This window comes from Ranitomeya variabilis, chromosome 4, assembly GCF_051348905.1.
Source record: "Ranitomeya variabilis isolate aRanVar5 chromosome 4, aRanVar5.hap1, whole genome shotgun sequence".
NCBI classification, from domain to species: domain Eukaryota; kingdom Metazoa; phylum Chordata; class Amphibia; order Anura; family Dendrobatidae; genus Ranitomeya; species Ranitomeya variabilis.
Window position 1 is genome coordinate 214,560,963 of NC_135235.1, and position 26,033 is coordinate 214,586,995.

The following is a 26,033-nucleotide window of genomic DNA, read 5'->3' on the forward strand; positions in this document are numbered from 1 at the left end:
GTAGACATAAAACGGTTGGAGATTTTCCATATTGACTAGTTATAAAGTTCCATCATTTTTTATTTTAATCACATTCATGAAGTCAGTACTGAAATATTTTTCTGCCTTCCTCGTTTTTGAAGGCTTTCTAGAGTCTCCTCAAGCAACACTGGTGTTTGATGATAATCGTGAAAAGTTGCTTTTTGGGCAAAAACAATTTTACATTCCAGCGTAAAAAAAGCACATGTATAGCCCAAAGTCAAACCACTCACGTCATACGTTTCTGACTACACATCGTATGTATATTCTAAGAATACAGAACCAGATGTCTCAGGTTTAAGAAGTGATACACAACTTCCTGCGACTCACTCACCATCCGCCTTGATTATCTTCCTTCTTTGTAAATAATTCTATCCTTAGGAGTTTACGTTCTAAAAAGCCCTTGACTCTTTAAATATATGCAACCCAAATAATGACGTGCGAGTATGAACATTAATAAGCCTGGACATCATTGATGTTCATGAGTACAGCACTAAGAGTAATTATTCTGAATGTAGATTCATATTTCTCATTAGTATAAAACATCTGACAACCTCCATGCTACAAAAAGGGCAAGATTAGTGTATAATATTTTATTTTCAGAGTAAAATATCTTGAAACAGTTCAAGAACGAGCAGAGCACATACAATAAGATGACACCTCCTGTCCTTCTGATTCAACTTTACTGTGTAGATGAGACATGATCAGCAGAGTCATTTCATTAATATTTTTTAAAAAACCTGTCACTTGATATAAATATGTATACATATTTTTTACCTGGTGAAAATATCGTTCTTCTGAATCCAGCATTGTTTTTCTTTGCCTCCTGCACATCTCCGTTCCTGAGATATTTATTTATTATGCTTTTTTATATAGTGCTACCATATTCCGCAGTGCTTTACAGACATTATCATATGGCCCCCACTTTCCTGTATGCCCATCTAGTCTTTTTAGCCAAATGAAGGTGATCCTCGGATATTTTCTAAAGGACCATGACCAGTTGGCGGGAAAGATTAGGTACAGGAAAGAGGAAGCCATATCTCAGGAATGGAGACGGGAGAGGTGCAGGAACAGAAGACCACCGGATTCAGGAGAAAAGCACCAGGTTGGAAAAAAAGGAATTATTTATAACAAGTGACAGGCTACCTTTAAGGGTGTGGAGCTTAGTAGAGGACAACAAAAAAGAGTTTTTCTTTTCTATCAAATATTATTTATTAGATTACAAGGGTAAAAAGAATTTAGTAAGCCAAACAAAATAAAAGACAACAGAAAACAAAAAAAATGGCAACAAAGCAGTCCAAAATCGTTACAGGAAAGGTACAATAAACATCAAGTTGTATAGAGTTTCAAATAATAGACACAGTGGTCATGACCTCTATTACATACATGCAAAAAATAGTACATGTACCCATTCATATATAACTGGAAAACATGCCTTTACCCATGATGGAGTGCACTATATAGAGTTGCCAAGGAACATGCTTCCTAATGCACGTTTCGCGTATTTGGTCTCGCTTCCTCAGGCTCTATAGCACACAGAGCTCCCCCATAGAACTTTAGACTCACTGCAGACCGATCATGTGATCGAAAGCCAGCAAATGAGATCCAACGACATTGGCGTATGCCAACTACCCAGCCCTCGGTGCAGTGTTGACATAGCGGCATCCCATCTGCACATAGGTGCCAATACACAACACATGTACAAATAGCAGGTATTATATGCGCCAGTCCTATTTGCACATCCTGACAGGTATGTGCAGACATGACGACATCTGTGCTGCTCACCTCCCAATGTGGACAACCCCTTTGATGAGTACACTCAACAAAACAACTTCAAGATCTGACATGCTGAGACCTAAACACACGTCAATGTTTGCACCAAAAATGCCCATAACATGTGGATGAGAGAGGAGATAAATTTTAATCTTATCTACATTGCTGCTACTATAGCCCTCAAAGGATTTTCAGTACAACAATATCCAGATAGAAAATTTGCAGAAGTTCTGGTATAAGTGAATGGACCCCTATAAGTCCCATAGCTCCACTTTGATTCCTACGTACAAGCATACATACATACATACATATATTCAGATTTGTTAAATTTTATATTTACAAGTCAAATCTTCTTGTTTTGCTCAACAATTTTTCCAGGAAACATGGATGAATCTTCTGAAGTGTTAAAATCACCGGCAGGATTCACCTGGAAGGAGAACGCTTCCCGTCGGTTATTTACTGGCTGATTGCACTTTGGTCTTTCATAATAAAAACCTTGAATACTAGGAGATTGTTGATCTGACCAAGCATTTCCTTCAGCATCTTGAGGAGGTTGACTCTGAAGTCTTACTGGATTCTCATCTTTTGCCATCCTTGCTTCATGTAAAGTTGGACTGAATTGATTCATTATCATTGTCGTTTGTTTGACGTGAGGACTTCTCCTGTACTTGTCCACTATTTTTACAATGCCATCCACAGTTCGTTCCTTAGATGCGGTGATCCGTGTGGCACAGTCAAGAAATGTAAACTTATTTACCAGCGCCTTTAACATGGCTGGTGGAAGACTTACATCCTTAACTCCCATCACCAATCGATATGCTTGCTCGAATTTTCTAGAAAATTCCCATGGATCATCTTGTGGTGTCACCTTAAGATCTTCCAATATATCAATTCCAAAATCATCTTCTCCGGTGACCAGGAAAGCAAGGGCTTTAAGTCGATCTTGCCTATCACCCCAGTGATCATCTCCAGACCAAAACCCAAGTCCACCAGCTGGTCTAGAAATAGGCGATGCTAAACGCACAGACATTGTAGATGGAAGCCACAATTTCATCATCAAGCAGGATTCCCGTGGACCCAAGTTATGCTGGGAGCACGTATCTTCAAATAAAGACATGTTTGAGAAGGGATCCTTGTTGGGGTCATATTTGGAGAAATTTGGCAAAAGATGTACAAGTGTACTAGTTGGGTTCTCTGTAGAATGGGTTTCTCTCTCTTGAGGGTAGAGCCTCGGCTGTACAAATGTTGTTGACTGTAACACTTTACTATTGCCTTTACTACCCAAAGTCTCTTCATTATCCAACTTTTCATTATAAACATCAGGCTCATTAGAAGGTTGCTTCCCTTTTGCCATGTTCGACGGAGAGCTAGCCATCGATAACAAGTACTCAATCATTTTGCCTCTTCTTTTGTAATTGTCTTCTAGGAGCTTCAGTTTAGACTTACTAAGCCCACAGCTCTCACATACGTCCTCACTAGATGCTCGATCCACTGAAGACCTTGAATCTTCTTTTAGAGCTTTGACTTCATTCTGAAACACAGTCAACATTTTCATGATGTTGGACATACTTTTTGCATTGGATTTAGGAAAGCATGTTTTATGTCCTTCTAGTCTTTCATTAGCAGATTCGCACTGTTGCCACAGAGAGTCCCAGACTTTAAGTAATGGTTGACCTTTAGGCACATTAAAATTTAATTTACTCTCATTTGCCTGTTGGTATATGGCATCCATACTCACAGAACGGCTTGTACTCCAAAAACTAAAATTGAGCAATCCAGGAGAATCTTCTTGATGGCTTCACTGTCTCTTACTCCACAAGCAAAATTGTAAAGTCCGCACATCTGATGGGATTGGAGGGTTCAATTATTTATGAGTCCTTTTCCTTTTGTATAAAGAAATGGAAGAAAAAATATAAATCCAAAAGAAGCCGCAGAGGCTTCAGTGTAGATATGGAGTATACTCAGCTGAGCACAACCTGGACTATAAAGGTTCCAGCAAAGGATGAGATATCTGGTTGTTTGTGCTTCTAATGACTAAGAAAAACATCTAAGTATTAAGTTGCAATCAAGCAATTAAGATTCTTCGAATGCATAACATGTAGCTGAGCCAACGTGACTAGTAGACACAGGTAATTGCATTAACAAACACTCACAAATATGGGCTTCTATAAGGGTGGTCTATGAAGGAAGAATAAATATATAAAGGGTATGATAGAAATAAAAATCTGTTCTAAAGCACAAGGGGGGGTGTCTTTAGGGGTCCAAACACATTAGATAGCTGTGGGCCCAACACCCACATACATGTGCAAAAGGGAGCAGATGGTGAAATTCAACATGTGCAATCCTTAGCCCAACATCATCTGTTGAGAAGAGTCTACAGTATTCGTAGATATTAGAATGACATTCGGTTGTGATGAAATAGTTGGGTTCAGCAAAAGGTTACTCACAAGGCTTTTAAAGGAACAATAGTTAGATAAAGAAATAGAAAGAATAGACGGAAGAGATAGATAGATCAGAGTCTGGTAGTGGCTCTCACAAAAAGAACAACGCTTAGCCCCACAAAACAGGTAATCCAAACCATGCACCATGAAACAGCCCACCCAAACTAGGCACCACAAAACAGCCAAGCCAAACCAAGTGCAACGAAACAGCCCCCCAAAACAAGGCACCGCAAAATAGCCCACTCAAAGCAGGCACTATGAAACAGCCCACTCAAACCAGGCACTAGAAACAGCCCACCCAAACAAGACACCATAAAACAGTCCACCCAAACCAGGCACCATGCAACAGCCCATCTATATCAGGACCCCAGAATAGCTGACCTAAAGCTGCAACTAATACACAGCCTACCCAAACCAAACCCCACAAAACGGCCAACCAAAACCAGGCACCACACAACAGCCCACCCAAAATAGGCCCCATGGAACATCCCACCAATACCCACCCGTACACAAACATCATCCACAGCAGCCTGAAAAAAGCTGGAATCAGGAAAATGTTAGATGTGAGAAACGATATCACCACCTCACAGTGTACCAAAGTCTACAGAGAGACAACAGACTGGCGCCATATCTGGAGAAACTCCTGAACCATGGAGACCACCGGATCCTGAGCCAATAAAGACTCCGGGCCCACAGTCTGGCCATCGAATCCAAATCTGACCAGTCCAGACAGAGCTACAAGCCCAGGGAGGACCGACTGTGCCCACACTGTGACCTGGAGGATGAGACCCACTTCCAGCCAGACATTACCGAATACTCACCAGTGAGAGGCACTTACTTCAGGAAGCTCTCCGATCTATTCCATAACAACAAAAATGCCCTCAGCTATTGACAGCAATCAGAAATCTTGAAAATGGTAAGAAATTGCTATTAGAAACTGGCAGAACTCTTTATTATTCAATTATGGAGCTTTATTGTACAATAAACCAGTAAATATCTATAATTTGACGCAGTCTTTAGCAAGCAACTTGTTTGTCTGGTAGTCAGCCAGCAATTACTGTATGAATGGGAATTAGACGAGTCACACCGGTGATGTGTGAGACATGGCACATGAATGGATACACTGGACAGAACGACACTTGTCAGGCGAGAGCACATTGTTAATCAATGTGACAATTTACATTGTAATTCAGAAAACAGTTTATTGAAAGCCTCATTCAGACGTATCTGTTATAGCCATGTTTTTCATAGATAGAAAACTGTACCTATTATAGTCTATGGGGTGCTCACGTGGTTTTTTTTTTTGTGTCGACAGTATGTCGGTGCAAAAATCAAGGAGTCACGCAAGTTCCTTACAGGCAGCATCACTGTTTGAAAATTACCCATAGAATAAAAGTCTATGGGTCCGTGAAAATCACTGTCAACACACAGATGGAATCAGGGTACAGTCAGTCTGCTGTCTGTGATCAGGCTCGGACTGGGAGACCAAAGAACAGGTAAATCCCCCGGTGGGCCCCCCTTGTGCAGGATTCAGCCTCCCAATCCACCTATATGAGCAGTAATTGGCACAATTTTGTTGTTTTACTATGTACAGACAATGGCAGTATCTCGCTAGTCATTTAACAAACTACTCAGTTTATTCATTATTAATAAACAATAATCTATTAATTAAAAATGTCAATATTAATGGGTCGGCCCCTGCAGCAACTTCTCCCCAGAGTTAGTGAGACTCAAGTGCTGAGCTGGCCAATCACTGCCATCATCTGTACTCCAAATTATATCAATGCAGCTGAAGGCAGGCAAATAGATTGCTGAAAACCCGGGGTTTTAGAAGTCACTTATATGCAGGAATGAAGACAAATAAATGCCCTAATAAAGATATTTGCAAGTTTTATAACTTAGAAAATAAACAATTAAAACAATTTTAAAAAATACAAAGTTTAGTTACTCTCCTTTTTAATGAGGATTATACTACCATTGAAACTTGATTGACATCTAGAGGCGCAATGACATACAAGCAGATAATGCATCTATATGATGATTGCTAGATACTTTTTATATGGCTTCCATAGTAGCAAATATTAGTGGTGATTGGCAAACATTAGTAGTTATCACCCATGAAGAAACCCAGAGGCTAAAAATAAAATATAGATTTAATATTAGAAGAAGTCCATTGAGTTTAACCTATAATATTAATATGTTGATCTAAAAGTCAAAAAACCCCATGAAGCAGATACTAATTGCCCAACGGTTCTAGAAGCAACACATTACTGTTCCTTCTGGCCAGGCAGAGAAAGCCGGGAAACAACCAGGTGCCATGACCAAGCTATAGGGAGAAGGGCTCGTTCACACCATTATTCCCCTATGGTCTTGTAACGTGTAGATACTAAGTAGACCTCAATACCTCGTAACGTTGGAGCAATGTATCTCCACCAGGCTAAGGTTGCCTATCCTTGCTTAATGTAGAAACGAAGGGTGTACCATGGTGGTCATACAATGTTTCTCCGTGTGGAAACCGCCAGTTGTCGAAAAAAATACTGACAAGCCAGGAAATGGGAAAAATTTAAGCAAATTAGCTCTCTTCCAAGAAGAAGGAAACAGATACAAAATAATTGACACCAAAGACCCAGATTTCTCAATGAGTTTCCGGCAAGTTTTAGGAAGTTCTTGCGACACTCTTTCTGACACATGAATGCGTTGAAGTTTTTGCCCGGGAGGGAGAACCGCTTTATTGTAGGAGTCTTCAAGGAATCAGATTACAAAGCTCCGCTTTCTGCGCAAGGGCTTCTTTTTGGAACCACAAATCAAGACATTTTTTGTTGATGTTTCCATCATCTCATAGACGGCTCTGACATACAGAGAATAAAACCCTGTGGTCTCACAACCAGTAAAGTGTTCAATAAAAATGGAAGAAGCTGCCAAATCAAGACACAGAATAATCTATTGTGTTGTCGGCTGCCAAGCTTCAATGGCCTTTTGTCTTTACCTACGACAAGGCTTTTATGTGGCACTTACTTTGTGTGTTTACATTCACATTCCGCTTATGTTTCAGAAACTTTTTTGTTTTTGTCTAGGATTTAATTCTGTCTATTCATAAATGTTTAACATTGACTAAAAAAATGTCCCCAAAATTACAGGATAAAAGTTGATGTTCAAGATGCGCACAGAGAGATGCCCGTGACCGCCACATGCAGCCATACTGCAGGAGTGGTCTACAGGAAGACCCTCATGGATCTGCGGATAACCAAGGACCAGGTAGATATAACTTTAAGGGTTGGGTGGAAACTTCACTTTGGTGTCACTTTAAAACCGAATCTAAGAGCACCTAAATAGTGAATGCAGAGCTGATGGTGGCACTTGGGTTCTAGTGGATGAATGGGCCCAAAAGTCAATGCTATATTTTATAACTAGCACATTGTAGGCGTTGGGTCCTTTTAAAAAGTTTTTACTTGGACCCAGGAGCTCCAAGTTACATCTCTGCTGGTGCTCATAATAACATACACCTTCCCCTATTATGGAAACAAGGGTCTGGGCTTTATCTGACTTTATAGAGAAAAGATGCAACATGACCCTCCAGCCATTTGTGTGTGAAAGCTGTAGTGATTGTCGGAGGAGAAAAAAAAAATCAGGGGTCCATGTTATCTGTCCCACGTTCCCAGGGGCCCATGTAATCCTGCACACACTCCAGGGCCCCATGTAATCTGGCCCACCCTCCAGAGGCCCATGTAATCTAGCCCACCCTCCAGAGGTCCATGGAACTCATATGATCTTCCATACCCACCAGGGTCCCATACGATTTGTCCCATCCTGCAGATGGAAACTGCACCAATCACCAGGGACTCCTTTGATCTTCCCCACCCTTCAGGGGCCCATATGATCTGCACAACCACCAGGGACTCCTACAAAGTTTTCCAAGGACATGACTCTTACAACAGGCAGGAACGGATTCATTTCTTTATGAAGGTGTCTTACAACTAATTACTATGTGGTATCTGGGCACTAAGTCACCCGATGTTGTCTCCATTGGTCAATCATATTATTCGAGATGTACAGCAGTATAGGGAGCCAAGGGAGTGGGATTGTGACTTTCATTTTCCATGAGTCTCCAAATTGTTATCAACCCTCCTTATCATGTAATTACACGAATCAAAGGTGGCAATAAATGGAAGGGATTGGCAGCAACCCAACACATAAATAACAGGTCACATTTATCATTCATAGAGTTCCCGGGTTGTCACGTACAGATAGAACAAGGGTGCGGCGCATTGTTGCATTGCGTGTTTGGGAATTTCTTTGTGGAGTGGATCCGATTTGATACGTGATATGAAATGGATAAAGTTAAAATGTATGTAAATATTCATGCGAGATCTAGAAAAGTTATAAATGTATCCACCATGACCGTCCTCCATGATTCAAGGTCTTCCCTCCGAAAACCCACGGTCAAAATATGGTTGACCACAAAGTCCTAGCCCATAGATTGCATATCCTTATTATGAATAGATCCACAAAGTGGCAACTGGTTATGTTCTTTGTGCATGCAAGAAAAACTGGCTGATCCACCATGTCTGGTTCTGCATCTCCTGCCATTACTTGTAAATGTCCCAAGACAGACCTTTCCTGTTCCAAAACCGAGGCAACATCTGAAGTGCAACTGTACCCACTGCTCTTTTCTTACCAACTGTGGTCTGCACCTCTCAGTGAAACCTCCTTCCGCTCACTCTTGTGGGGATCTAGCACTTTTCATCACTACAAGGATCCTGTGGCAGGCGCTGAATTTGAGGGTCCATTTATGGTCTAGTTCCATAGAGAAGTCATTGTTATAAGAGTTATGACAGAGCGGTGGAATTTGCAAACACTTGTGTCCCGATGCAAACTCTGGAACAATGGCCCCCTGTCGTGGGTCTTCTTTTGTGACAGTGGGGCAACCGGGACACTTTAGCCATCAGGTTCAGTAGGCAACTACTATGTCTACTCCTGGTGGTGGACACTTAACGATGACAACCAAATGATGTCCTATGTCAGGCACTGTATTTAGGGGGTTCTTTTGTAAGCCGATCCGGTAGATATTGCTTGGTTATATGTTACTCATTTTTTATGTTATGTTTTATTTTTTTTACATTTATCCTTTACAAGGGTATTGAAATGTTTTAACCAGGGTTAAAATAAAGAGTCTGAGTTTTTCGGGGGTTTTTTGTCCCCCTTTTTTTTTTTGTTTACAGAACCAGTTCTACTCCTGTCCGAGGGCCCTAACTGGAATTGTATATACTTGAATCGAGGAAAGTGGTGACACCATACACAGGCTACTGTCAAGAACAAAACTTGATTTCTGTTTTTCCAATTCTGGAAAATCTCGGAGAACTTGAACTTGAACTTCTGATAAGAAATGAATGTGATGCAAGAAAACAATGTTGTGCTAAACAGTCAGTAGTAAGAAAACCGTAAGACACCAAACCTTGTCCGACACACAAGCATAAAAGTAAGAAAGGTACTGAGAATTGCTCATATTAACAGATCCACTGAGCTAATAAAGAGGTTCGAAAACCAAGGCTGCTTGTGGGGTGGGAGTGTTATTCTCGCTATATCTGCCCCAACACTTACGGATGAGCATCAGTGAAGTCTCAGTGTCCCTCAAAGCCTTTGTGGACCTTGGGGCACAAACATTTTCTGATTCCGTTTCCCCATTCCTACGTTGGTGTGGTCATGGGTAGAGAAGGATTGCAGCTCAGGAACATGGCAGTGGGGAGGAAGTCTCCGTTACAAGGGTTGGACTATGGCTTGGTGTCATGGGCTACACTGGTCTGATTTCACATGTGTAGTCATCTCCAGTTTCCCATTACCTCCTAGGACCGAAAAAAAATGAAAAAGTGTCAGATCAATGCCAATGGACCTCAATATATAATAAAGTCCATCCAGAATTAAAAATATATATATATATATGTTCTAGAAAACGTTTTGATATTGCGAAGAAGAAAGACCACAAATAAACACAGCAAAGACCAAGAAACATAAATTGCATCCACCATCCAAGCCCACGAAAACATGCAATCTTCTGTATCTGCCCAGAAAATAGAAATTCCAGCCCATGGTTATCTGCACCACCCAGCATTCCAGAAAGCTTTTTTTTTTACCAGCATGTCTCAAGTTAGAGGGGATGGGGATGATGAGTAGGCAAAAGCCTAAAGGACCATTAGAAGATGATGATCAACCATGAAGGCCATCACTGTATAAAAACTTAATACAACTTATGAACCCTCAAATATTGACAGATTTGGCCAATAGACTAATGTTTCTGGAGGCCTCCCAACTCTTCCCCCGACTTATGGGGCCTGGGAAGATAAAAACACAATACTTCTGATTTCCTTTTGATTTTGTTCTCGAAGAGATAAGCTGCCACCAAAGGATTGTGATAGCAGCTTTCTCATAGACAACTGAGGAACGCTCGGCAGATCGGGGGTTCCTGTGCATGGAGATCTCGGGAAAGAAAGCTGACACCCGAGCGATTGGCTAGATCATCATTCCACCAACATCTACAATATATGGCTCCCTTTATTTTTTTTTCCAAAGAACATAAAAGCCCCACAGTGTTCTAAAATGTAAAAACAAGTCACAACGATGAAACTTTCTTGCAATTCTATTCTTTTGAACTGATTTTCAGAGGTCAAATGTGTTCTGGATCACGCAGCCTCAGGGGCGACATTGTTCTTTTCTAAAGGGCTGTTAGTAATCTGACAATCACATAATTACGGTGTCTGCTTTTCAAATACCTGATGTGTAAGGAAATAATGATGGGGTAGACGATGGGGTAGACTTGTCGGCTGGCAGAACTTTCACCCTCGAACTTTCTGTCAAGATAGATGGATTATTCTTGTTTCACGATTTTGCTTCACCCGGAGATAAGTAGAACGGGAAAGTTCTGGCCGCCATAATATAAATGGATTATTCAGCCTGATGAAATGGAGATATTATACAGAGAAGGGGAAAAAAGGAAAGGGGTTGTTTACTTTTCGGGACAATATATTTTTTTTTTACAACTACGTATGCAATAGGGTGTTATTAAAAATTTGCATTGTTTTCCTTCTACAGGCCCAATATTGCATCCTTTATTGCAGGCTGCAGAATGAGTTAACTGAGAATCTGTCAGTGAGCTCATTCTAAAGGTCTGATGGGGATTTTATATCTCTCTTTTAATTGGTCTTTTTCGGAGATCCTCTTTACTGATTGATAACCACAGACCGCGGCAAAGTGGAACGTGCAGGGAAAAAAAGCCTGTAAAACTCAAAATGTTACGGTATTTGCACACGATTTTCAGGCGGGTTCCGATCTGACAAACCACCTGAAAAAGGGCTAAACATTCAAAAGAATGAAATTTCTATGTAAAAAAAAAAAGACTCACCATTCATTTATTCAGGACTTTGAGCATCTTTTAACCACTTCAGGTTTGCATAGACGACAAGTGGTTAAAAGAAGTGCCACTCGAAAGAACATATATAATAGAAGTCAACGGGAAGGTTATCTGTATTTAGGACTCCTTACCATTTAGAATACCAGTGTCTCCTTAAGAGGCAGGTTAGATTTGGGACCCTTCAGAGACCAGGTCTTGGGTGCGACTACTACAAGTATACAGCAATCTAAGTAACAGTTTAACCTCTAGATTTCGAGCAGATGTGATCTAAAACACATATTATTGGGGGCATGGGGTACTGTGTGAGTGAATGTATACTATGTGAGTGAATGTACACTATGAGTGAATGTACTGTGGGGCATAGTACTGTGTGTGGGGGAATGTACTATGGAGACATTATACTGTATAAAAGGGACTATGCTGTGGGAACATCACACTATCGGGGGAGTAGGTACCACTGGGGCATTATATTGTGTGAGGGGAGAATGTACTGCGGGGACATCATACTATGTGGAATTAATGTACTGTTGGGACATCATACTGTGTGGGGGGAGAATGTACGGTTGGGACATCATACTGTGTGGGGGGAGAATGTACTGTGGGGACATCATACTGTGTTGGGGAGAATGTACTGTAGGGACATCATACTGTGTGGAGGAAGAATGTACTGCGGGACATCATACTGTGTGGTGGGAGAATGTACTGTGGGGATATCATACTGTGTGTGGAAGGAATGTACTGTGGGGACATCATACTGTGTGGGGGGAGAATGTACTGTTGGGACATCATACTGTGTGTGGGGAGAATGTACTGTGGGGACATCATACTGTGTGTGGGGAGAATGTACTGTGGAGACATAATACTGTGTGGGGGGAGAATGTACTGTGGGGACATCATACTGTGTGGGGGGAGAATGTACTGTAGGGACATCATACTGTGTGGGGGGAGAATGTACTGCGGGGACATCATACTGTGTGGTGGGAGAATGTACTGTGGGGACATCATAGTGTGTGTGGAAGGAATGTACTGTGGGGACATCATACTGTGTGTGGGGAGAATGTATTGTGGGGACATCATACTGTGTATGGGGGAAATGTACTGTGGGGACATCATACAATGTGGAATTAATGTACTGTGGGGACGACATACTGTGTGGGGGGAGAATGTACTGTGGGGACATCATACTGTGTGTGGAAGGAATGTACTGTGGGGAAATCATACTGTGTGGGGGGAGAATGTACTGTGGGGAAATCATACTGTGTGGGGGGAGAATGTACTGTGGGGACATCATACTGTGTGTGGGGAATGTACTATGGGGACATCATACAGTTGTTGGAAGAATGTACTGTGGGGACATCATACTATGTGGAATTAATGTACTGTGGGGACATCATACTGTGTGGAATTAATGTACTGTGGGGACATCATACTGTGTGGGGGGAGAATGTACTGTGGGGACATCATACTGTGTGTGGGGGAATGTACTGTTGGGACATCATACTGTGTGTGGTGGGAGAATGTACTGTGGGGACATCATAGTGTGTGTGGAAGGAATGTACTGTGGGGACATCATACTGTGTGGTAGGAGAATGTACTGTGGGGACATCATACTGTGTGTGGAAGGAATGTACTGCGGGGGTATCATACTATGTGGAATTAATGTTCTGTGAGGACTTCATACTGTGTTGGGGGAGAATGTACTGTGGGGACATCATACTGTGTGGGGGGAGAGTGTACTGTAGGGACATCACACTGTGTGGGGGGGAGAATGTACTGTGGGGATATCATACTCTGTGTGGAAGGAATGTACTGTGGGGGCATCATACTGTGTGGTGGGAGAATGTACTGTGGGGACATCATACTGTGTGTGGAAGGAATGTACTGTGGGGAAATCATACTGTGTGGGGGGAGAATGTACTGTGGGGACATCATACTGTGCGTGGAAGGAATATACTGTGGGGACATCATACTGTGTGGAATTAATGTACTGTGGGGACATCATACTGTGTGGAATTAATGTACTGTGGGGACATCATACTGTGTGGGGGGAGAATGTACTGCGGGGACATACTGTGTGGTGGGAGAATGTACTGTGGGGACATCATAGTGTGTGTGGAAGGAATGTACTGTGGGGACATCATACTGTGTGTGGGGAGAATGTATTGTGGGGACATCATACTGTGTGTGGGGGAAATGGACTGTGGGGACATCATACTCTGTGGAAATAATGTACTGTGGGGACATAATACTGTGTTGTGGGAGAATGTACTGTGGGGACATCATACTGTGTGGGGGGAGAATGTACTGTAGGGACATCATACTGGGTGGGGGGAGAATGTACTGCGAGGATATCATACTATGTGGAATTAATGTACTGTGAGGACATCGTACTATGTGGGGGAGAATGTACTGTGGGGATATACTGTGTGTGGAAGGAATGTACTATGGGGACATCATACTGTGTGGTGGGAGAATGTACTGTGGGGACATCATACTGTGTGTGGAAGGAATGTACTGCGGGGGTATCATACTATGTGGAATTAATGTTCTGTGAGGACTTCATACTGTGTTGGGGGAGAATGTACTGTGGGGACATCATACTGTGTGGGGGGAGAGTGTACTGTAGGGACATCACACTGTGTGGGGGGGAGAATGTACTGTGGGGATATCATACTCTGTGTGGAAGGAATGTACTGTGGGGGCATCATACTGTGTGGTGGGAGAATGTACTGTGGGGACATCATACTGTGTGCAGAAGGAATGTACTGTGGGGACATCATACTGTGTAGGGGGAGAATGTACTGTGGGGACATCATACTGTGTAGGGGGAGAATGTACTGTGGGGACATCATACTACGTGGAATTAATGTACTGTGGGGACATCATACTGTGTGTGGGGGAGAATGTACTGTGGGGACATCATACTGTGTGGGGGAATGTACTGTAGGGACATCACACTGCGTGGGGGAAGAATGTACTGTGGGGACATCATACTATGTGGAATTAATGTACTGTGGGGACTTCATACTGTGTGGGGGTAGAATGTACTGCGGGGATATCATACTGTGTGGAATTAATGTACTGTGGGGACATCATACTGTGTGTGGGGAATGTACTATGGGGACAACATACAGTGTGGAATTAATATACTGTGGGGACAACATACTGTGTGGGGGGAGAATGTACTGTGGGGACATCATACGATGTGGAATTAATGTACTGTGGGGACATCATACTGTGTGGAATTAATGTACTGTGGGGACATCATACTATGTGGAATTAATGTACTGTGGGGACATCATACTGTGTGTGGGGAATGTACTGTGTGGAATTAATGTACTGTGGGGACATCATACTGTGTGGGGGAGAATGTACTGTGAGGACATCATACTATGTGGAATTAATGTACTGTGGGGACATCATACTGTGTGTGGGGAATGTACTGTGGGGACATCATCATACTGTGTGTGAGGAGAATGTACTGTGGGGATATCATACTGTGTTTGGAAGAAATGTACTGTGGGGACATCATACTGTGTAGGGGGAGAATGTACTGTGGGGACATCATACTGTGTAGGGGGAGAATGTACTGCGGAGATATCATACTGTGTGTGGGAGAATATACTGGAAATGTAATGTTAGGGCAGGATACTGTGAAGGTAATGTGGAAGAATTTACTGTGATGATTATTGTTCTGTGTGTCAGGGGCACTTTTGAGGGCATCAGTCTCTATAGATACATGAAAAGGTTTTTTCCATTTTAAGAAAAGTGGATCCTAAGGGTTTCCTGTAATGTGAAATGACAAAGCTAGATAGTACTCACACTTCCGAGATACAGCGCAAGCCAATCACTGAACTCAACAGAGTGTGCTGCCTACAGGAGCAGAGCCGCTGAGATCAGTGACTGGCTGCAGTGGTGAGCTGTTGATGTGATGACAGCGCTGAAAGCAAAACATTAAGATAGGAGCAGCGACAGTAAATCTGTGTTGGACCTGGGGAGGGTGAGTAGTGTACAATTTTGTTTATTTTATACTAGCTGTACTACCCGGCTTCGCCCGGGTTAATGACTGCTGTTAGCAAAATAGAATGTGTTAACAAAAATTTATTCTGCACACAAAAACCACAAAACAAATAGATAGAAATGTAATTATTAAAAGGCAAAAACTAAGCAAATAGAAGCATTTCACAACATATATTAGCTTTGTTATACTGAGAATGTCTTTGTTGCCTATATTAACCAATCAGAGCTCAGGTTAATTAACTGTAGCAAAATAGAAGCTGAGCTGTGATTGGTTGCTATTGGCAGCCTGATAAATCCCCAGCCAACAGGAAGCCCTCCCCCCTGGCAGTATATATTAGCTCACACATACACATAATAGACAGGTCATGTGACTGACAGCTGCCGTATTTCCTATATGGTACATTTGTTGCTCTTGTAGTTTGCTTATTAATCAGATTTTTATTTTTGAAGGACAATACCAGACTTGTGTGTGTTTTAGGGCGAGTTTTATGTGTCAAGTTGTGTGTGTTGAGTTGCGTGTGGCGACATGCATGTAGCGACTTTTGTGAGATGAGTTTTGTGTGGCGACATGCGTGTAGCAACATTTTGTGTGTTGAGTTGCATGTGACAGGTTAGTGTAGCAAGTTGTGTGCAGCAAGATTTGTGCATGGCGAGTTTTGCGCGTGGCGAGTTTTATGTGTGGTGCATTTTGAGTATGTGCAAGTTTTGTGTGAGGCAACTTTTGCATGTGGTGCAACTTTTGTACATGTGGCAATTTTTCTGTGTGTGCAAGTTTTGCATGAGGTGAGTTTTCCATGAGGTGAGTTTTGCACGTGTGGCGAGTTTTGCGTGAGCCTAGTTTTGCATATGGCGAGTTTTGCATGTAGCGAGTTTTGAGTGGTGACTTTTGTGTTTCGACTTTTATGTGGCGAGGTTGGTGTGTGTGTGTGGTGAAATGTGTGCTGAGGGTGGTATATGTGTTCAAGCACGTGGTAGTGTGTGGCGCATTTTGTGTTTGTGTTCATATCCCCGTGTGTGGTGAGTATCCCATGTCGGGGCCCCACCTTAGCAACTGTACGGTATATACTCTTTGTCGCCATCGCTCTCATTCTTTAAGTCCTCATTGTTCACATCTGGCAGCTGTCAATTTTCCTCCAACACTTTTCCCTTCACTTTTTCCCCATTATGTAGATAGGAGCAAAATTGTTTGGTGAATTGGAACGCGCGGGGTTAAAATTTCACCTCACAACATAGCCTATGACGCTCTCGGGGTCCAGACGTGTGACTGTGCAAAATTTTGTGGCTGTAGCTGCGACGGTACAGATGCCAATCCCGGACATACACACATACATACATACACACATTCAGCTTTATATATTAGATATACCTGTATGTAATCTCCTGTATATAGTATATACCTGTGTGTCATCTCACCTATATATAGTATATATCTGTGTGTCATCTCCTGTATATAGTATATACCTGTATGTCATCTCCTCCTATACATAGCATATACCTGTGTCATCTCCTCCTGTATATACTATATACCTGTAGGTAATCTGCTCCTGTATATAGTATATACCTGTGTGTCATCTCCTCCTGTATATAGTATATACCTGTATGTCATCTCCTCCTGTATGTAGTATGTACCTGTATGTCATCTCCTCCTCTATATAGTATATACCTGTGTGTCATCTCTCCTGTATATAGTATATATCTGTGTGTCATCTCCTCCTGTATATAGTATATACCTGTGTGTCATCTCCCCTGTAAATAGTATATACCTGTGTGTCATCTCCTGTATATAGTATATAGCTGTATGCCATCTCCTCCTGTATTAGCCCTCGTTCACACGTTATTTGGTCAGTATTTTTACCTCAGTATTTGTAAGCTAAAATGGCAGCCTGATAAATCCCCAGCCAACAGTAAGCCCACCCCCTGGCAGTATATATTAGCTCACACATAATAGACTGGTCATGTGACTTACAGCTGCCGTATTTCCCATATGGTACATTTGTTGCTCTTGTAGTTTGTCTGCTTATTAATCAGATTTTTATTTTTGAAGGATAATACCAGACTTGTGTGTGTTTTAGGGCGAGTTTCGTGTGTCAAGTTGTGTGTGTTGAGTTGCATGTGGCGACATGCATGTAGGGACTTTTGTGAGATGAGTTTTGTGTGGCGACATGCGTGTAGCAACTTTTTGTGTGTCGAGTTGCATGTGACAGGTTAGTGTAGCAAGTTGTGTGCAGCAAGTTTTGCGCATGGCGAGTTTTGCGCGTGGCGAGTTTTATGTGTGGTGCCTTTTGAGTATGTGCAAGTTTTGTGTGAGGCAACTTTTGCATGTGTTGCAACTTTTGTGCATGTGGCAATTTTTCTGCGTGTGGCAATTTTTCTGCGTGTGCAAGTTTTGCGTGTGGCGAGTTTTGCACGTGTGGCGAGTTTTGCATGTGGAGAGTTTTGCGCGTGGCGAGTTTTGAGCGGCGACTTTTGTGTTTCTACTTTTATGTGGCGAGGTTGGTGTATGTGTGGTGAAATGTGCACTGAGGGTGGTATATGTGTTCGAGCACGTGGTAGTGTGTGGCGCATTTTGTGTGTGTGTTCATATCCCCGTGGTGGTGTGATTATCCCATGTTGGGGCCCCACCTTAGCAACTGTACAGTATATACTCTTTGGTGCCATCGCTGTCATTCTTTAAGTCCCCCTTGTTCACATCTGGCAGCTGTTAATTTGCCTCCAACACTTTTCCTTTCATTTTTTCCCCATTATGTAGATAGGGGCAAAATTGTTTGGTGACTTGGAAAGCGCGGGGTTAAAATTTCACCTCACAATATAGCTTTGACGCTCTCAGGGTCCAGACGTGTGACTGTGCAAAATTTTGTGCCTGTAGCTGCGACGCCTCCAACACTTTTCCTTTCACTTTTTCCCCATTATGTAGATAGGGGCAAAATTGTTTGGTGAATTGGAAAGCGCGGGGTTAAAATTTCACCTCACAACATAGCCTATGACGCTCTCGGGGTCCAGACGTGTGACTGTGCAAAATTTTGTGGCTGTAGCTGCTACGGTTCAGATGCCAATCCCGGACATACATACATACATACATACATACACACACACACACATTCAGCTTTATATATTAGATTGCAGTAAACATTTGGTGTCCACTTTTCTACAAGTGAAAATCTCATTAAAACCTGGTTATATGGCATCAGCGGCCATGTATCTATCTGCGGTGCTGAGCTCAAGTACTTAAGAGCGGCCACTACACAGTGCATGAAGCGGAGCTGTTCCGGCTCCATACACTTTGTCCATCCAGGGTCCAGCTGAACAGTGCGGCCAGATATCAGACCCCCACCAATCCACTAAGAATAGGTCATCAATATCCCAGTCTTAGACAATCCCTTTAAGAACCAAAACATGTATATGATGTTTTCTTTCCTTACACATAGCTTAAAGTTGCTCATACGAGAAATGATGATGAAATACTACGATCAGTCAGGTATGCGAGGAATTTCTCCCAAGAGACAAGTTCATCTTCCATCTGACTCATTTACGTGGATTTCCTGAATTAAACCTGTTTGGATACTGACAAGAATAGACAAGAATAGACATACATTGCTCCGTGATTCCGAGCGATGACCTAAAGTCAACCAGTGCTCTGACATATGTCGAGCACCTTCTGCCTACACTACATTCACCTAATGTTAGTCTGTCATCACAAAATGACCGTATGGTTAAATCATTTTTTTCTTTTATGGAAAAGTAATTTTGTGGAATTTTCACACTGGTCACTAGGCCTAATACTTGACTTATACTTCCTGTTCTGCAGCAATGGCTTTTCACCAGTTTCATGACCGTTACAGACAGGATTACAATGACTCCTCTATATACAGTACATAACACAGGATCCACCATTCACAATAGGAGATGTCACAGCTCACCTCCTCCTCCTGTATAATGACTGATAACACCTCTATATACAGTAGATAATACAGGATCCACCATTCACAATAGGTGATGTCACAGCTCACCTCCTCCTCCTGTACAATGACGGATAATACCTCTATATACAGTAGATAACACAGGATCCACCATTCACAATAGGTGATGTCACAGCTCACCTCCTCCTCCTGTACAATGACTGATAACACCTCTATATACAGTAGATAACACAGGATCCACCATTCACAATAGGTGATGTCACAGCTCACCTCCTCCTCCTGTACAATGACTGATAACACCTCTATATACAGTAGATAACACAGTACCACCATTCACAATAGGTGATGTCACAGCTCACCTCCTCCTGTACAATGACGGATAACACCTCTATATACAGTAGATAACACAGGATCCACCATTCACAATAGGTGATGTCACAGCTCACCTCCTCCTCATGTACAATGACTGATAACACCTCTATATACAGTAGATAACACAGTACCACCATTCACAATAGGTGATGTCACAGCTCACCTCCTCCTCCTGTACAATGACTAATAACACCTCTATATACAGTAGATAACACATGATCAACCATTCACAATAGGTGATGTCACAGCTCACCTCCTCCTCATGTACAATGACTGATAACACCTCTATATACAGTAGATAACACAGGATCCACCATTCACAATAGGTGATGTCACAGCTCACCTCCTCCTCATGTACAATGACTGATAACACCTCTATATACAGTAGATAACACAGTACCATCATTCACAATAGGTGATGTCACAGCTCACCTCCTCCTGTACAATGACGGATAACACCTCTATATACAGTAGATAACACAGGATCCACCATTCACAATAGGTGATGTCACAGCTCACCTCCTCCCCTCCTGTACAATGACTGATAACACCTCTATATACAGTAGATAACACAGGATCCACCATTCACAATAGGTGATGTCACAGCTCACCTCATCCTCATGTACAATGACTGATAACACCTCTATATACAGTAGATAACACAGGATCCACCATTCACAATAGGTGATGTCACAGCTCACCTCCTCCTCATGTACAATGACTGATAACACCTCTATATACAGTAGATAACAGTACCACCATTCACAATAGGTGATGTCACAGCTCACCTCCTCCTGTACAATGACGGATAACACCTCTATATACAGTAGATAACACAGGATCCACCATTCACAATAGGTGATGTCACAGCTCACCTCCTCCTCATGTACAATGACTGATGACACCTCTATATACAGTAGTTAACACAGTACCACCATTCACAATAGGTGATGTCACAGCTCACCTCCTCCTCCTGTACAATGACTGATAACACCTCTATATACAGTAGATAACACATGATCAACCATTCACAATAGGTGATGTCACAGCTCACCTCCTCCTGTACAATGACGGATAACACCTCTATATACAGTAGATAACACAGGATCCACCATTCACAATAGGTGATGTCACAGCTCACCTCCTCCCCTCCTGTACAATGACTGATAACACCTCTATATACAGTAGATAACACAGGATCCACCATTCACAATAGGTGATGTCACAGCTCACCTCATCCTCATGTACAATGACTGATAACACCTCTATATACAGTAGATAACACAGGATCCACCAGTCACAATAGGTGATGTCACAGCTCACCTCCTCCTCAGCACAATCGATTATCCCTGACCTGTCTTTCTCTGACATGGGGGACAGTCTGGATAATTCTATACACAGTAGATCCTCTGCTGATATCGGCAGGTTCGACATACATTCATCTATAGCCGGTACACTGCAACAGTATAACAATGGAGAAGATCAGCACAGGAAACATTACAGAAATGGAGATTTCTTTTGACCTCGGTGGTAAACTATTTCTCCCCGTATCGTCCAGATTAGATGACACTTTGCAGCCGATCCCAGAGGGAAATATTTCTTTATAAATACATATACGTGAGTGATGAGTGTATGCTATTGTCCGATAGAGGAGGAATGACGGCGACACACCTAGAGGAGCACAACCGCTCATACATACCTAGATAACCACGAACCTGGTGTCATCAGAATGTGCTACTTCCAGTCCTTCCGATTCATTTGCATCTTCTTTGTGTCAGGAGTTCAATGCAAACAATAGTTTCTTGTCAATGCAATCACTGGGCACAACCAGAGTCATCTCTACCCCTATCCAGACCTGTATGATCAAGAAAATACAGAAAATGGACCAGCCCATCCAATAACAGGCAGTAGGATAATGCTGCCTACCCCCTAGACCACCAGGGACATTGCCATTTGATTTTTCTCCAAAGACCAAGAACAGATAAAATCCACTAGGAATATTATTGTTAACCCTAAACCATGTACGACCACCCGCAACAGTCTGTTTAAAAGAAACCAGAGTCTCCGTTTTGGGAACAAAGGATTGGGCATGTTAAGATTCAACATGCCCAATCCTTATTTGCCATGGAGGAATAGTGTGAATGATCGTATAAGATAATGTTGCCCTACTGGGGTTATTAAAGTTCCTTGCGATAACAAAAACACTGCACCAGCAGAGTACAGGCTGGAGAGTTAATGGTAGTCAGTAAGGACCCCACGCCCACGAGGAGCATTTCCCAGAACATTGTACAAAGGCTTAGAGTCCATGCAGTCACGTTTTACCTGTTCCTGAATTGAAAAATACAAATTATTTTACTGCAACAATAAAGTTGCGACATACAGTAGTAGTTCCCGACAGTAGGCAGGAGAATGGCGCAATCCTGGCCAAATATGAGGCAATATCTGCACTAAAAAAGGGTTTTTGGGGTGATGTCACCTTGGCCAAGACCTAACGGGGAACCTCGGAGAAGGTTTACGAGCTCCTGGGTGCAACGTAAGGCCGGGCGTGTTGCGACAACTCAACTGCATCCACTATGATTTGGCCGTGACCTTGAGGTTGCATTCTGACAGTCTTCGGCATTAACCTCTTGTTCCCACTGGATGGGACATAACTTGCGGAACTTGACCAAAAATCGTGAACATTTGCACTTTTCCAGCACTGACTGAATACCTTGAAAGAAAAGCCATGATATATAATTAGCATCTTGAATAAGGTGTAAGTCATAAAAACTTCATTAGTCATAGTTTTCTTCCTTTGTCGAGTGCGGGTTTATCTGGTAAGACAAACAAGGAAGGAGCCTATAAATAGTTAATATATCTCTAGGGAATGAAAACTCCTACAAATAATCTGCACCGGCAGGTCCATGATGGTGGAAAATCATTGTATTGTACAAATTATAATGCATAGCTTCATTAAGGGCGTTTTCCACTTCAAATTTTCACGAGTTTACTGCGACAGAGAGGAGCCAGAAGACCGCAGCATCTGATTTCACGTACTCTAACACCGAGTAGAAGCATTTCTTCTTGGTGCAGGTTTATATTAGCAGTGTAGGGGTTAAACTGTTCAGCTTAGAGTCTTTGACGGCTCCCAGCTTGGATGAGCTCAGCTGTTCAGTATTGGCCTCTCCCCTCTCCTATATGTATTTGCCTCTGGGAATCTGGATTGCCAGTGTTAGTCTTGTACTGCCTGGCATGGAGTGGAGGTGTTGATTGTTGGTAGACGCGTTTGGAGTGTGGATCTGTGACTGTTGCTTGGTGTTTTGGCTGTGTGCAAATCTTCTTCCTCTCCTATTTGGTATTCATTCATTTTCTCCCTGGTGTACCTCTCTGTTGTCTATGAGTGCATATTTGTACGATTGGTATTTCATTTATCCCTGTACGTTCTCCCTTGCTAGGCTGGTTTGTGTATATACAATCCACTGATTCAGGAGTTCAGCAATGTACATGGCCCTGGCATCTTCACCATCAGAAGTAACCCGAGTTGCAGGGATTGCGAGGGCGCCCATAGCGTTAGGGACAAGGAAGGAGACAAAAATGATCCTATGTGTTGTATGTGTTGTTAGAAGGAAATCTCATCTCCGGCAATCATTTGTAATTTGTAGAAGAACCTGACAAAAAGTATTTGTTACCCCTGCAGTGCAACCGCAGGTGAAATGAAGAATTACACAGGTGCTAATGTGTCGGGTCCTCCAGAGATGTCCATGTTTCCGCTTTCCACTCTGGCTGGCTGATGGAGGTTATGAAGGAGGGATCTCCTTCTCTTAAGGGATCCTTTTCACTTGCGTGAAATACAACCGAGTCTCGCAGGTTAAAACCCGGCTCTGCCGCCAGCACTCCAGAGCAGAGTGTGCGGCCGCACAGCAATACATGAAGCTGCACGCTCCGCTCTGGAGTGCCGATGGCAGAGCCGGGATTTAACCTGCGAGACTTGGCCATATTTCACGCAAGTGAAAAGGAGCCCTAAGGCTACTTTCACACTAGCGTTGTACGACGCACGACGAATTGCGTCGTTGCGACGTACCGACGCAAGCAGTGAAAGCGCCGCACAATGAGGGCAGCGGATGCTGTTTTTCAAAGCATCCGCTGCCCCATTGTGAGGTGCGGGGAGGAGGGGGCGGAGTTCCAGCCGCGCATGCGTGGTCGGAATTGGCGGACACGACGCACCAAAAAACTTACATGCAACTTTTTTGGTACAACGAAAACGGTTGCGACGTGTGTCAATGCGTCGCAATGCGTCGCTAATGCAAGTCTATGGAGAAAAAACACATCCTGCAAGCACTTTTGCAGGATGCGTTTTTTCTACAAAACGACGCATAGCGACGTGCAGTGCACGACGCTAGTGTGAAAGTAGCCCAAGTCAGACTATGTGAAAGGAGGTTTTCTAAACCAGACATCCTTTTTTTATATTATTATTGCTTCACTATAAGAAAGCAGTCAGATGGCCGTATAAATCAGAACGCAATGCACAGACTGGCCAGCATCTCTCCCTACCCAAGTGTGATAGCTTCATATATTTCTATGCAGCTGTCAAGTTCGGGTCGGGAGAGCTGCTAGCCAGTCCGAGCATTGCCGTCCGATTTATACAGCCACCTGACTGTTCCCTAACAGGAAGAGCCAACTTCGAAGGATCAAAAAGCGACATCTTTATTGTTGGCCGATAGAAGTCAGTTATCACTGTGAAAAGTTTTCTAACACCTCCTGCTTAAAGCCCATATAGTCAGAAGGATTGTGAGGTCCTACTGTCATACTGAAAATCAAGATTCAGTGACTATTAACCCTTCCACTCAATGGGAGGTTTGTGATCGCACTTTAGGACACCTGCGTTATATTTTGACAGGTCAACCACCCACGTCTAACTCCACACCTGCTACTGTCTCAGGAAGGCTCCCCGCCCTACCCATGGCATGGGCAGCCGAGAAAGGGGAAGGAGCACTTGCAGCCAGAAGATAAAGCTCCACAAGAATTTACTCCTTGGATAAGTGAAAAAAAAAAAAGGTTCACTCATCTCTATTTACAACAACTCCTTATAAATGAAGGTGCACCAATGGTCAGAGGATCAGTATGATGCACCCTCAGAAACTCCTTATTTTCAGCATCTTCTCACATGACTCTCTTCGTGATATGATGTCACATCGAGACTCCTCTACCTGTTTTACCAGTTTCTGTTTTAATTGCTGAAAAACAAAACAGAGAACCACAGTCTAAAGACAGTCTAAAGCATGAAAATAATGTATCTATAGGCTGCACAAATCAGTGCAACGTCCTATAGTCTATGGAACAATGGCGATGTGTGCCCGACCCCTACTGTGAATGCTCCATATTATTTGCTCTTTGTTGTTCTAACCATTTTCCTACAGCGGCTGAGAATTTTTAGATTTTTTTTTTACTAATGTGTATGTTGCACTCACATTGTCTGACATCATTAGTTGCGAGTCCGTCACAAGACATCTACGGTGATGACCACCCATTAAAATTTAGTTCTATTCCTTGAAGACTGTTGTGGTCAATGATGGTTTTCCCTAAAAAGTGTCTACTACTGAAATGTTCACCTCGCCCAGGGTGCCGTGTCAGAAGGGTCGTCCAGGGCATTCTCCAGAAAGAAGACTTTTGGGTATATGTGAGAACGTATAGGCTTTGGATGCCGTGCTCTTTTATGGGGCCAAGTAGAAAAAGACAAAGAGCTTGTTTTAACGTTTACTATCAGGAACCCACTACTCCTCTGCCTCCCGGTTCCTGGGGGAGGCAGTGCACATCTCGAATGACTGACAGTTCAGATCAGTCCCACTGACTGAATTCTGCCAGCAAAGGCAGCTTTGTTTCAGCAGCATTGGAAGCATGGAAGCTGGTTTGATCCGGCAAGCTTCAGAGCAGTGATTACAAGCTCTTCAATATGGAGCCATAAATTTGTGAGCCTCAAGAATTTCAAGTCTCCAGTGAACAATCCAAGATTACTGTCGAAGAAACATTATACAACCTTCCGTTTCTTCTAGAAGTACTGTGGATACATGTGAATTAATTTAGTGAAGTCAGCAATAAATTATTTTTCTCATT

At 42.7% G+C, this 26,033-nt stretch overlaps 1 protein-coding gene and 1 long non-coding RNA gene across 2 annotated transcripts in view; both read right to left on the bottom strand.

Moving 5' to 3' along the window:
- Nucleotides 1-2,090: 2,090 nt before the first annotated feature.
- On the bottom strand, nucleotides 2,091-4,439 carry LOC143768645 (uncharacterized). The gene has a single exon (XM_077257289.1). The coding sequence runs from the start codon at nucleotides 3,521-3,523 to the stop codon at nucleotides 2,135-2,137; it is 1,389 nt and encodes a 462-aa protein (XP_077113404.1). The 5' UTR covers nucleotides 3,524-4,439; the 3' UTR covers nucleotides 2,091-2,134.
- A 1,493-nt stretch (nucleotides 4,440-5,932) lies between these two features.
- Nucleotides 5,933-26,033, bottom strand: part of LOC143770350 (uncharacterized) — a 62,798-nt gene continuing 42,697 nt past the window's right edge. The window contains exons 3-4 of the long non-coding RNA XR_013214616.1: nucleotides 10,997-11,177; nucleotides 5,933-10,072 (exon numbers count right to left, since the gene is read on the bottom strand). This is a non-coding gene — a long non-coding RNA (uncharacterized LOC143770350). The remainder of the gene's footprint in view (nucleotides 10,073-10,996; nucleotides 11,178-26,033) is intronic.

Excerpts from the sequence above, each read along its gene's own strand:
- LOC143768645 (XM_077257289.1), bottom strand. The coding sequence starts at position 3,523 with ATGGATGCCATATACCAACAGGCAAATGAGAGTAAATTAAATTTTAAT.